Genomic DNA, 13,918 nt, shown 5'->3' on the forward strand with positions numbered 1-13,918 from the left:
CAGTTAGTTTCAAGGTCAATACAACTAAACTTAGATTATTTTATATCAGTGATTTATCTCTTTGACCCTGTTTCAACCTGATATTAATATGCATTAATATGCATTAATATGTGGTCAGTGTTAAAAACAGGGCTAAATGGGATGAAATGTTTTGGGATCAGATCACTGAAACCACATAAGGAGGTAGTCAAAAACACATGTGGTTGCTAAAACAAGAATTTAAACTTTGCCAGTTACATGCTTTGGGAGACTGGATATAGGTTTTTGCAAAGTTTAGCCGGGCTTGGATGTTTTTATTTTTGTCAGAAAAGGCTTGTGTCTTGCCACCCTGCCCCATAGCCCAGACAGATGAAGAATACGAGAGGTAGCCGTCACATGTAGGGAGCAACCAGTACTTGCCAGAAAGAGCTGCAGCTCCTTTAATGTTGCTGTAGGCCTCTTGACAGCCTCCCTGACCAGTTTTCTCTTTGGCTTCTCATAAATTTTGGAGGGACCGTCCTGTTCTTGATAATATCACTGTTGTGACATACTTTCTCCACTTGTCTTCACTGAGTTCCATGGTATATCTAATGCCTTGGAAATTTTTTTGTAGCCCTCACCATAGCGATACCTTTCAACAATGAGATCCTGTTGATGCTTTGTAAGCTCTTTGTGGCCCATGGCTCTTGTAGTAGCATGCAACCAAGAAGATGTCAGAAAATTTCAACAAGAACAGCTGAGATTTATTTTGAGTTAATCAGAGTCACTTCAGGTGAAAACAGGTGTGTACTATTTCGCATGAGCTTGATGATTGGTTGATTCTGAACACAGCCACATACCTAATTATAAAAGGGTGTGCACACTTATGCAGTTAAGTTAGTCTAAGTGTATTTTAATTTTTTTTCTCTGAAAAGTGTCACTTGTTTTCAGTGGCATTGCATATGTTGTAAATTTTTCAATTAAAGGTGCAAAAAGTCTGATATGATTTATCTTTGTTTAATTTTTTACATCACAAAAACCTGCTGTTTTAACAGGGGTGTGTAGACTTTTTATATCCACTGTATGTGGTCATGAAATCAGAGACCCTCATCTTCAGAAGCGATATGATAGGTATGGGTGAGAACAGATCAATATTTCAGTAATTTTTTCTCTAAATTCTCCCTGTTCAGTCAATCTCCACTTTAACTTTCACTTTCACATTCTTCTTGTGTTTTTGGTGATTCACATTCTTCATGCTTATCACCCCCTACTGGGCAGGGAGAATAATTTCTAGCAAAAAAGTACTTAAATATTGATATGTTTCTCACCCACACCTATCATATCTCTTCTGAAGACATGGATTTAACCACTGAATCATATCAATTACTTTTATGCTGCCTTTATGTGCTTTTTGGACCTTCTGAGTTCTGGTCACCATTCACTTGCATTGTGAGGAACTACAGAGCTTAATTTGTGTTCTGCAGAAGAAAGGAAGTCATATGCATCTGGTATAGCATGAGGAGAAAACGATGAGAGAATTTTCATGTTTGGGTGAACTATCCCTTTAATACCAGGTTAAAACAGGGCCTTTAGGTCTAGAGGAAATCTAATCAGTCTCATCTTCAAAACATTTAGTTTAAATTTTAGACGTGGATTTAGCCTAAATAATATTTTATTTCTTGTCATTTATCCTATCCAATATTTTTTGAATTTTTTTTATTTTTTTAGAAAGATTTTTGTGAATCTGGCCTCAGATTTCTTGATCTCCATTAACCAAAATAATACAATCTGTGAAAAATAATTTATGGTTTTTGGTTTTTCATAATAATGTTAAAACATTTATTTTTTTGTTAAAGTGGCTGCTGTATTTGCAGCATGTTTAATACTCTAATAACACTGGGCCCACATCTATTATTAATGCGGCTCTCTAGCACCTGCAACACTTAAATATAGCCATGTACTCAAAGCCTTAGATTAACTGATTACTGGATCCATTTCACAGTAAACCTGTTGGAGCAACAGCATCATTAAAGTGTCTGAACCACAATGTTGTTATTTGTTTAAGGCACACCATTACGAGGTAATTAGTGAATTCCCACAAGTATTGAAAATGGGTAACGAAGACGCGTCTCAAGAAAATAGTGTTTGAGGTGGAAATGTATGAAGTAAAAGAGCAATGCAAATATTTTTTTGACCTGCCTAGAATTTTTCTGTTAAACAATGAAGTATGGAGATTTTCAGACAATGATAATTTTCTGTATGTTTGTTTTTTAGACCTGGTACACAGTCAGTCAGTGAGTCTATGAGGGGGTCTCGGCTAGCCTGGAGTCTCCCAGTCTCTAGTTCCCCCTCTGGGGCAGGTTCTGCTCCATGTCCCACCAGTGGACCATCTGCCAGCCCAGCACCTAGAGCCCCACAAAGACAGCGATGGGACGGAGATGGCAGCGGTGAGTTTCTGCAACCACAGTAATTGACTATATTCAGAGGAGATCATTTCAGGCAAGAATTTTGTGTAAATATCTCTTGTGTACTCAAAAGCTTGTCTCTCAAGAACTTAATTTGGGGTTACTTTTATTTTTATTATTACCTCACCTATATCATTTTAAGGGTAAAATCTGAGGTATTTGCCTGAAAAGCAAGTTTCTAGATAGCCTAATCAGAGGATTAAATGTTTATTAGTTATAATAAAGCATTACAGATTATGTCACACTACAAGTGACTGATTAAAAGGTTTACTGAGCATCAATGATGCTTTACATTTTACAATAGATTTTGTTGTTTGTCAGATTATAAAATATATTTATATATATATATTTTACCTTTTTAAGTGTGTCAAGATAGCCTCTTTAAAATGTTCCTTTTTCAATTAGAATACAAGAAACTGAACTAGCGTAGATTTCAGAGGCCTGAAAGGTGTTTAAAGGACTATTCCGGGTTCATCACTAGTTAAGTTTAATCGAAAGCATTTGTGGCATAATATTGATTACCACAAAAATTATTTTTGACCTGTCCCTCCTTTTCTTTAAAAAAAGCAAAAATCTATGTTCCAGTGAGGCACTTACAATGGAAGTGATTGGGGCCAATCCGTAAACATTAAAATACTCACTGTTTAAAAAGTATAGACAAAACATTTAAACAATATGCTTGTTAACATGATTTTAGTATGATAAAATCACTTACTAACCTTTTCTGTGTAGTTATAGACAATTTTACAACTTTGTTGCCATGGCGATGTAGTCAACAAACCCTAAAACCACTTTAAAAATGACGTGGTTTAAACAACTTTACAGCTCAAAATAATACACAAGCTTTAACCAAATAATGAATGCATGTGCTTTTATAAAATGATAAGCTTCACATTTCTGCTTTTAAACCCTCCACAATTTGGCCCCATTCACTTCCATTGTAAGTTCCTCACTGTAACCTCCACTTTTTTCTTTTCTTTTCTTTTTTTTTCTCTCTTTGTTTTTTATTTGGGGGGGGGGATTTTCTCCCAATTTGGAATGCCCAGTTCCCAATGCGCTCTAAGTCCTCGTGGTGGTGTAGTGACTCGCCTCAATCTGGGTGGTGGAGGATGAATCTCAGTTGCCTTCAGGTCTGAGACCGTCAATCCACGCATCTTATCACGTGGCTTGTCGAGCACATCACCACGGAGATATAGCGCGTGTGGAGGCTTCACGCCATCCACTGTGGCTTCCATGCACAACTCACCACGCGCCCCACCGAGAGCGAATCACATTATAGCGATCACGAGGAGGTTACCCCATGTGACTCTACCCTCCCTAGCAACTTTGGTTGCTTAGGAGACCTGGTTGGAGTCACTCAGCACACCCTGGGATTCGAACTAGCGAACTCCCAAGGGTGGTAGTCAGCGTCTTTACCACTGTGCTACCCAGGCACCATTTTTGTTTTTAAAGAAAAGGAGGGACAGGTCGAAATTAACTTTTGTGGTAATCAACATGATGTCACAAATGCTGTCGATTGAGCTTAACTTGTACTGAACCTGAAAAATTCCTTTTAAGATGCAGTCGACCACATGGAACCTTTCTCTTCACATTCATGACAGATATACGAACGTGACCTTTACAGCTTTGTCATTTAAATTCTCGTCTTTTCACTCTTTCTTTCTGTCTTTTGCTCTGGGCAGCTGAGATCGGGGAGGTGGCTCTCGTCCGAGACATTCTGTATGTTTTCCAGGGGATAGATGGAAAGTTCATCAAGATGTGCGGTCCAGAAAACTGCTACAAAATTGATTCAAAGGTGATTAAAGGAATATTTCAGACAAAATGAAAATTCTGTCGTCATTCACTCATCCTCATGTTGTTCCAAACCCGCATGACTTTCTTGCCTCTGTGGAGCACAAAAGGAGATGTTTGTTAGAATGTTAGACTCAGTCACCATTCACTTTAATTGTATGGATATTAGACGCAATGAAAGTGAATGGTGACTAAGACTGACATTCTGCCTAACATCTCTTTTGGTGTTCTACAGAAGAAAGAAAGTCATATGAGTTAAGAACAACATTTTCTGATCCTGTCCTGTTATTTATCTTACTCTCTCTGGCCTTGTACTTTATTTCTTTATTACTTACTTCTAAGGCTAAAACGATTCGTTGATTTACTGGGCTAACTTGATTACACAATGTATGCAATCTCAATTTTCATACTCGAATACTCTGTAGCAGTGGTGATTAGGGGTGGGCGATATACCGATAGATATGATAAACCAGTAGAAATTTGCCAACCGGTATACATTTTGGATTATCGTCTCAATCACAGTAATGCAAAATTGCCACAAGAGAAATGTGTACAGCACATAACGTACGCATTACACTCTTGTCGGATAAATGGAGGAAGGCAGAGAGACTGCTCATTCCTCAAATTCATTTAAATGAGAAGATGAAAGGAGATTATTAATGAAAAAGTGCATCCTCTGGGGTGTGGAATTGATTTGGCTTTAGAAAATACGATACCGAGCAGAAAACAGCGATGCAAGGTTTGTACATTGTGTATGTCGATATATCCATGTTTGCATATATATCAGTGGTCAGGGGCTTCACGTGAGACTGATAGAAATAATGAAACGCAGTTTTTCACTGACAGCTGCTCACGTCATTAGATGAAATGCTTGTCTAAAACGCGAGACAAAATGACACTGAATCCGCTTCTGCAGCATGAAATTTCGCTTGAGCGACCGCCAAGGCAAATTCAAAGACATTCATCCCGCGCTCCAAACATGCCTCCCATCCAAACACGCCGACTGTTTTGTGCGAGTGTTGCGCACGCAGTCTGAAACACGCAAGTGCGCGCGAGTCTTAAAGTCATTCCAGTCCTGTCATTTGTGCTCCGGAGATCTCACCTGCTACAATTCTGGTTTCTCTCGATGTCAAGTGGGTTTTTAAAATACACATCAAACCCCTTTCTAAAATTATTTTCAAATGATGTTTGATATCAGGAAACAAACCAGCCATATTTTCCTTTAGATATAAAGAACACATAAAAATGTTCTATATAGAGATTACTAAAAACACAAAGAGCCTAATTAAGTGTTTTATTTATGGATAATTTTTTTATTTATATGTTATTTTACTTTTTGCATTGATTTAAGATGTTAAGTTTCTTGAGGAAAGTTATAACAATAATCATAATAATAATAATAATAACAACAACAACAATAATAAATATTGCTGCAAGCAGCAATTGTCCGGGTTCAAGCCTTTTAAGAACTTTCAAAGTATGCAAAAAAGGTATGTATTTGTATATGTACTTTGTAAGTTGCTGAATTTGCAAACTGGTGTTAAATATGACTGATGTCTTGTGTTCAACGATCCTGAAACAGGATAATTGTTATGGTGGTCATTTTCTTTTTTATTTATTTTTTTTTTTTTTTACTTTTTAACTGTTATAAAGCCACAAAGCACCCAATCTCCAAAAAGGTTTTAGAAGTTTGAATATTTATTTGAGGAATTATAGGCTTTTGGATACACGGTCAAACCCACATGATAAATGCAACCCCTAAATAAATAACTAAAGTTCATCTTTTCTTTGATAATTATTGACCTAGGGAGTCCTAGATGTAGTTCACAATAGCAGGTAACATTGGATAATATACAATAATTTACACACCATTTATACAGCCATTTTGCTGAAATTTGATTAGCTGCTGGGCGGCCATGTTTTTTTTACATTTATATTTATTCATTTGGCAGACGCTTTTATCCAAAGCGACTTATATGAGTCATATTGTAGAATATGTTAGCATTTGGCCCCTAAAAGAAGCATACCAATTTTCAACTTCATTGATATTACAGTTCGCTATAGGCTAATTTTTTTGTGATTTTGCATGCAGACTCAAAATGTGCTGCTGTATATATGTATCAAGTTTCGTAACATTTGGCCTTTTCGTTTGGTAGATATTGGTCAATACGTACAAAATGGACGACGCCTGACCAATTCGTTGACTTATATCTTCGCAATGCTTCGACGAATCAAAATTCCTTTGATAACTTTTTGTCAGGAGGGTTTATAGTAGACACACACCATTTTTTGTGAGAATCGGATATACGGCCTAGGAGGAGTTTGAAAAAGTTGCTTTTTTAGAAAATTAGAATAGCGGAAACATTTTATAAAATGCAATAAAATGAATATGTACATTTTGTTGGTCTTGGTGCAGGGAAGTAGAGGGGAAAAGAATTTTGAGATTATTCAACTCGGCTGCAGAGTTATTGGCGAAAATGTAAATATCCTTGTTATAGCGCCACCTTGTGGCCGATTGTCATAAAACTCGGTACACAGCCTCATTCTGACACTGTCTACAAATATCTCAAGTTGTCAGCTGTCAGCAATTTCGAATGTGGCTAATCAGATTTTGGAGATGGAACTATCTTTTATTGCAAAAATTATTTGTAAGCATAACACTAGGAACATGTGCCAATGTGTGTGTAATATATACATTCTGATTCTGAATTTGCATTCATTAACAGTGCTTGCATTTTTGGGGGCAGCAATTTAACATGTTTGTATATTTAAGATGTGAATATTTCGAATGAAAGTATTTCACACACAAAAAAAACCCCATTATTATTTCATTTAATTACTGAAAATTCCATCTTTATTTTTTGTCAGATAATATTCAGTGCATTATGTTTCTCTTTACAAAATTTCAATGCTTTTTTTTTTCTTTATTTTGTGTTATTTTCACACTTGACATGCTTATAGAACAATAACCCAGTTTATGAGTTTTTTATAAGAATAATAACTCAAAACCACTACCCAAAAATAATAGATAGCTGCAGCACTACTTATTTCTGTTTAATTTCTGTTTCTACCCATTTCTATAAAATTGTCTCTTTCACATACAAGCACCCACATGCCATAGCTGTCACGCCCCGGTTATGAATACAGGTGTGTGCCGTATTAATAAAATAATATGGCAAAAAATTGGCATTTGATAATTAAAAGTAAATTGATTCAACCTTTCTCAATTCAATTATTGACTCTATAATTAGTCAAATCAGACAAACGTGAAAAACACAAAACCGTCTTGACCAATAAATCAGAAATATAATTACCGTTTTATACCCACGAGTATAAAACGTGGTATATTACAAGAAAATTTTTCTCATGTAGCGTTTCTCATAAATGTGCGTTTGTCACAGTGGTTAAACAAGCACATAAGTAGAGGGCATCTGTAGTCACTTATGTAAATGCATTATGGGAAACGTGAAGTATTAATCTAACCATCAACTGCTTCTGTCTGGCTGTGAGGCCTCAAGAAGCTGTTTGCTTCTAATGGCTCTCAAAGCATATTTTTATTTTATTTGTATTTCCAGGCAGACGTTAAATGTGAATCAAAGATCATCGATCAGGTGTCCTTTTAAAGTGACACCGTTCAAATGGATCCTTTTTTTTTTTTTTTTTTTTTTTTTTTTTTAAAGAACAGTGTGCTTTTATGTTTTATGTCAAGTGAGCTATCGCTGGGATGAAAATGTTTTTGAAAACATTCAAAATTTAAATTCTCATAATTTACTCAACCTCATGCCTTCCCAGATGTGTATGACTTTCTTTCTTTTGCAGAGCACAGATTTCTTTTAAGAAATTCTCAGCTCTGTAGGTCCATACAATGTAAGTTAAAGGTGACTAGAACTTTGAAGCTCAAAAAAGCACGTAAAGGCAGCATAAAAGTTATCCATATGACTCCAGTGGTTAAATCTATGTCTTCAGAAGCGATATGATAGGTGTGGGTGGGTGAGAAACAGATCAATATTTAAGTCAGTTTTTACTATTAATCTTGTATAAATCTTTAACTTTCACTTCCACATTCTTCTTCTTTTTGTTTTTTGGTTATTCGCATTCTTTGTGCATATCGCCACCTACTGGTCAGGGCTGGTCAAAGGTGGAGATTTATAGTAAAAAGGGACTTCAATATTGATCTGTTTCTCACCTACAACTATCATATGACTTCTGAAGACATGGATTAAATCACTGGGGTTGTATTAATTACTTTTATGCTGCCTTTATGTGCTTTCTGGAGCTTCAAAGTTCTGGCCACCATTCACTTGCATTGTGAGGACCTGCAGAGCTGAGATATTGTTCTAAAGATCTTCGTTTGTGTTCTGCAGAAAAAAGAAAGTCACACATCTGGGACGACATGAGGGTGAGTAAATGATGAGAGAATTTTCATTTTTGGGTGAACTATTCCTCAATACATGCATAGAATCGATTTGTAGGAATTGAACCCATTAATACTTATTAATGTAGCATTTTAGTATGTATAGTACTGTGCAAACGTTTTAGGCACTTGTGAAAAAAGTCTTCTAAAGTAATGCCATAAGAAGTTTGCCGTAAATAGTTTTCATTTATTAATTAGCATCATACAAAGTTCAGAAAACATAAACAAACAAAAATCAATGTTTGGTGTGACAACCTCTGCCTTCAAAACAGCAATTCTTCTAGGTACACCTGAACACAGTTTTTCTTGGTTGTTGGCAGATAGGATGTTCCAAGCTTCTAGGAGAAATTGCCACTCTTGTTCTATCTATTTAAGCTGTCTCAATTGCTTCCGTCTCTTTATGTAATCCCAGACTGACTCAATGATGTTGAAATCCGGGCTCTGTGAAGGCCATACCATCAGTTGTAGGGCTCCTTGTTCTTCTTCTATTCAATCCTATTTGCAAAGGGAATGTTGAAATATAAATTGATATTTCAGTACTGATACACTAAATGCAGAATAAATAAAATAACCGTTTAAAGAGTAATGTTTCTGTGAGAAATACAATGCACCTAAGACTTTTGCACAGTACTGTATAAAAAATTTAAAAGCATATAAAGCATTTTATTTTTTCAGTGCCACAGTCCCCAGAAGTGTTCTATTCACCTCATGTTTTGCATTGAGGCAAAGAAATAAACCATTCCTAAAATTAATTTAGTTTGAAATGCCTGGAATTTGCTATAGCTTCTCTCTCTTGCTCTCTCTCTCTCTCTTTATATGTGAAGGAGAAATCTGAAAGTACTGGGTGTCTGTTTTGTAACGAAGGAATCTAGATGACCTTTACAAGTGAACACTTCATCAAAGGCTAAATGGGCCTTTTATTAAACGTTATTAAACCGTTTTAGTGTTGAGCAGAAGAGATGAGCCAAAAGTAGCACAAATAATAATGGATTAGCGACATCTATTATACACTAAATTCCTAGACTTTCCAAGACGAAATGTAAGCCAGGACTTCATCATATCCATGGAGAATTAGTTGGATCGTAAAAAAGTGTTGGGGAACCCCCCCCCCCCCCCTCCCCACCTTAATAAAAGATAATGAAGACAAACATGTTTAGTTTTTCTGATGTGTAATGTCACGTGGAATTAAATGGGGTCAGTTTTGATTTCAGTTTTGTGATTTTCATTTTGGTAAGTTACTGTGTCGTCAACATCATACTGTATACTGCTGTTCTGCTCATGAATCAGCAAATAATTGTTTTTGTGTCTGGGCTTTTTTTTTTTTTTTTTTTTAGGTGCCACTATGTAAGTCTTTAAGAGACACTAGCAGCAAACTGGCTGAGCTCGGATGGCTTCACAATAAAATCAGAAAATACACAGATTCTCACAACTTGGACCGAGCCTTCGGCCTTGTCGGACAGGTAACATTTAGACACACATCACATGCAACTTTAAATATTATGCATAAACAGTGCTCAACAATAAGGATATTCATTGGCCGGGATGCCAGGCTAATACTGGCCCCCACAAAAATTAAACTTTTTTTTTTTTTTTTTTAAGAAACATATGTTATATGCATCAGAAAAAATATAATACTTAACTAAGTTTTCTTTACAAAAAAGTCCAAAGTAATTTATTAGATTTTTAATTTTGCATTAGTAGCTATTCAATACATCGCAAAAAACGTTTAATTTTGCAAGGCATAAAAAAAATTTTTCAGCCTACTGTCCCGAAACACTACAAATATACTATAAATATCCCTACACATTTTAGGTAAGGAAAAGTTTTATTTCAGTACACATATTTGATTTACCAGCCGGGACGGATTAACCACCGGGCCGATGGGGCCGTTGCCCAGGGGCCTCTAAACCCAAAGGGCCTTGAGCTCTAAACCAATTATTTATTTATTTTGAGATATCTATTATAAATCCACGTAAATGTCAGCCTTATGTGAAATATCATTTGTTCGGCCAAATGCATGCTGGACCACAACAGGGCGAGTACAGACACTCGAGTACGCGCTCAGGTAATCTGAGTCTCACAGGTGCAGCGCGTTAATTTGATGGACTACAGAGAACAGCATCTGATTTACAAAACACTTCCAAACACAAAGGTGCAATTTAGCATGGCTGTTTACAAGCTAATTGTTTAATTTATATAAGGGACAGAATTCGTGCAACAGTATAGAGGACTTTAAAGTCCTGCATGCATTTAATGTTTAATTATAAAGTGAAAGACGCCTTAATACCCTAAATATGTGCACGGTAACCGTTTGTAATATTTGGTTAATCGTTAGAGTTCACGAACGGTTATTCTGTTATTTTTTTGGGACTCGGGAATAAAGAATGTTTAATGACATGGATGTGTCAAACAGTGCACAGTGAGCTATGAGCCGAAATAGCACAGTACATAGATCTTCAAATGATAAAATCACATTAAAGTCGAACAAAAATAATCTCTGTCACTGCCTGCAACATAGTAGCCATATTCTTAAAGGAATAGTTCACCCAAAAATGAAAATGGGCTGATATTTTACACACCCTCAGGCCTTCCAAGATGTATATGACCTTCCTTCTTCATCAGAACAAGATTTAAGATTTTTAGGAAAGTATCCCAGGTTTTTAGCTTCATCCAATGCAAGTGAATGGACACATACATGTTTGACGGTCCGAAAAGCATATTTAGGCAGCATCAAAGTAATCCACACGACTCCAGTCGATTAAGTAACGTCTTCTGAAGTTAATCGGTATGTTTGTGTGAAAAACACCTTAATTGCTAATTAAAACGTTTTTTAACTTCAAATTTGCGCTTCCGCCAGCTGTTTGAATTGACCTAACTCTCGCGTGAAGTACGTTCCTCTGTGGTAATCAGAGCGGAACTTCTGAATTCTCGCGTGAACGCACCAACGTGATGACGTCACGCAATAGCGACGTGAGGCACTGAGTGCTTACAGGAAACGATTTTTTAAAAGTTAATAAAGTTTTAATTAGTGATTAGTTTTTCACACAAACATATTGATTCACTTCAGAAGACATTACTTGATCGGCTGGAGTCGTGTGGATTACTTTGATGCTGACTAAATGTGCTTTTTAGGCCGTCAAAAATTGGTGTCCATTCACTTGCATTGGATGAAGCTAAAAACCTGGGATACTTTCCCGATGTATTTTAGCCTTTAAAGTTAAAAGTTCCACGCTATGTATCAACCCCCCCAGTTATTAGTATTTTGGTTGCACCATAAACTGCATATGGAATTTAATTCAATTGGGACTCTTGTAGTCTCTGTCTGGCCCTCCCCATCACAGGATGGAAAAACTAAGTACATTTAATGTAGGCTACCAATTAAAAAAAATATAGACCTTTTTCACAGACTGTGATGTGTTTCCACCATATTTAACAGCGTAAATCTAGCCAACTTTTTTATATGATCTTTTTTTTTTTTTTATATTGAGTGTAAGTTTATAACATTATGCTTTGTGTTATGTTACCCTAGAATTAGTTTTAAAAAAACGAATTACAACAGCTGCGAGTGGGTTTCGAATACAGCTGCTGAGAGAGTGACAGTAAATTTGGCATCTTCTCCAATCTGACTGTTTTAATCCACCGCTCTATTTTTTCCTTTTGGAAAGTCATTCAGATGTAATAGTGGATTTTTTCTTTTGCTCTTGGAGCAAATGGGTAAGTGAAAATAATATTTGCTGTGATCTCCCATTCAACGCTGTCAAAGTTTACCCTGTAAACGTTTACTTGCGCGTTCCAAAAACCAGAGTGAAAAAGGTCTATTGGCAGATTAATTGCCTTTCTTTCAACACATCATCATATCAGCAAAATCCAATATCGGTTGACCTCTATATTTTATTTATTTATATAATGGTAGATAAACCAATTTTAATGTGATATATTTATGGAAAACATGTGAGTATTATAAACTTTGTGATTTTAGTGGGTTTGTTTTGGTATGGGGGTACAATATTAATTTTATCTGTTCAGGTCTTGAAAAAGGTCTTAAAAAGTCTTAAATATGATTTGAAGAATTCTGCAGCAACCCTGTTTGAAAACCGTGCACATCCCTATTAATAACGCATGATTTTGGAACGGTTCATAATTTAAAAAGTACATATAATCGGCCGTAAGACATTGCTCCAAACTTTTCTTCCATCAATTTGAAAAATCCAACCAAATCTGCCAAGCGTCCTGTACCACATAAAGGCGAACATAGTCACGTCATGGCGGCCTCGATGGTGTACCGGCCCATGGGCCTATCAGTTCTTAATCCGTCCTTACTGACCAGTATTGTTTAAGCAACACTTATGGTCCTCTCTTTCTTTATTCTCAGAGTTTTTGTGCTGCCTTGCATCAAGAGCTGAAGGAATACTACCGGCTGCTGTCTGTACTGCATGCACAGGTGAGTTCGGGACAGCACGTCATACACTATATGTGTGTGTTTGACTGTAACAAATTGATTTATACGTGAATGTGTGTGTGTTTAGCTGCAGGTGGAGGACGATCATGGTGTAAATGAGGCCGCTGACAACTGTCTGACTCTAAGAAGACTGCTGGTATGGACCCACGACCCCAAAGTTCGGTTGAAAACACTGGCGGCCCTGGTGGACTATTGCCAAGGTTAGAGTTGAGACAACTTAGGGCTTAAGACTGCAACCCAAGTGACTGTAAATGCTTGAAATTAAGAACATGTGACAGCAATACATATGAAAGATAATCCTCTTCTTCTTTCGGCTGCTTCCGTTAGGGGTCACCACAGCAGACCATCCGTGATCCGCATATTTGACTTGGCACAGGTTTCACGCCAGATGCTCTTCCTGTATGAAGGATAATAATTGTAAAATATAAATAGAATTGCCATTAGCTACAGACACCAAAGCTTTCATTTGTATCATATGTGGCTACGGCAAATTTCATTTCTTGTTTATGTATTAGATTATGGCATCTTTCAGATGCATGCCTTTGCTACTTCGTTAAAATGTATATACAAAATACTGAATACACAACAGAGTCAACTGCAAACATGCCGCACAATAGTTATAAAACAACAATCAATTGCGAAGCTTAAAAAGAAACTTTTGGGTGATCAGAATTCATTTTGAAAATATAATGTGAGTATTGAGGACATTGTCTCTGAACAATCACGTAAATCATGCAATTCTTTAATTTGGTGTTTGAAAAGTCTGTCTTAATTTGGCTCCTTATAGTTTTCTTTTTTTATTATTTATTTATTTTTGTATGTTTGTTTGAG

At 36.3% G+C, this 13,918-nt stretch overlaps 1 protein-coding gene across 2 annotated transcripts in view; it reads left to right on the plus strand.

Moving 5' to 3' along the window:
• LOC127445525 (gamma-tubulin complex component 3 homolog) overlaps nt 1-13,918 on the plus strand; it is a 33,205-nt gene that overhangs the window by 5,027 nt on the left and 14,260 nt on the right. For both annotated transcript variants that reach the window (XM_051705673.1, XM_051705672.1), the window contains exons 6-10: nt 2,233-2,405; nt 4,106-4,218; nt 9,963-10,088; nt 13,001-13,069; nt 13,155-13,287. In XM_051705673.1, the coding sequence (XP_051561633.1) occupies nt 2,233-2,405; nt 4,106-4,218; nt 9,963-10,088; nt 13,001-13,069; nt 13,155-13,287 (614 nt within the window). The remainder of the gene's footprint in view (nt 1-2,232; nt 2,406-4,105; nt 4,219-9,962; nt 10,089-13,000; nt 13,070-13,154; nt 13,288-13,918) is intronic.

The sequence above is a fragment of the Myxocyprinus asiaticus genome, chromosome 8 (assembly GCF_019703515.2).
Source record: "Myxocyprinus asiaticus isolate MX2 ecotype Aquarium Trade chromosome 8, UBuf_Myxa_2, whole genome shotgun sequence".
In the NCBI taxonomy this organism is placed as follows: domain Eukaryota; kingdom Metazoa; phylum Chordata; class Actinopteri; order Cypriniformes; family Catostomidae; genus Myxocyprinus; species Myxocyprinus asiaticus.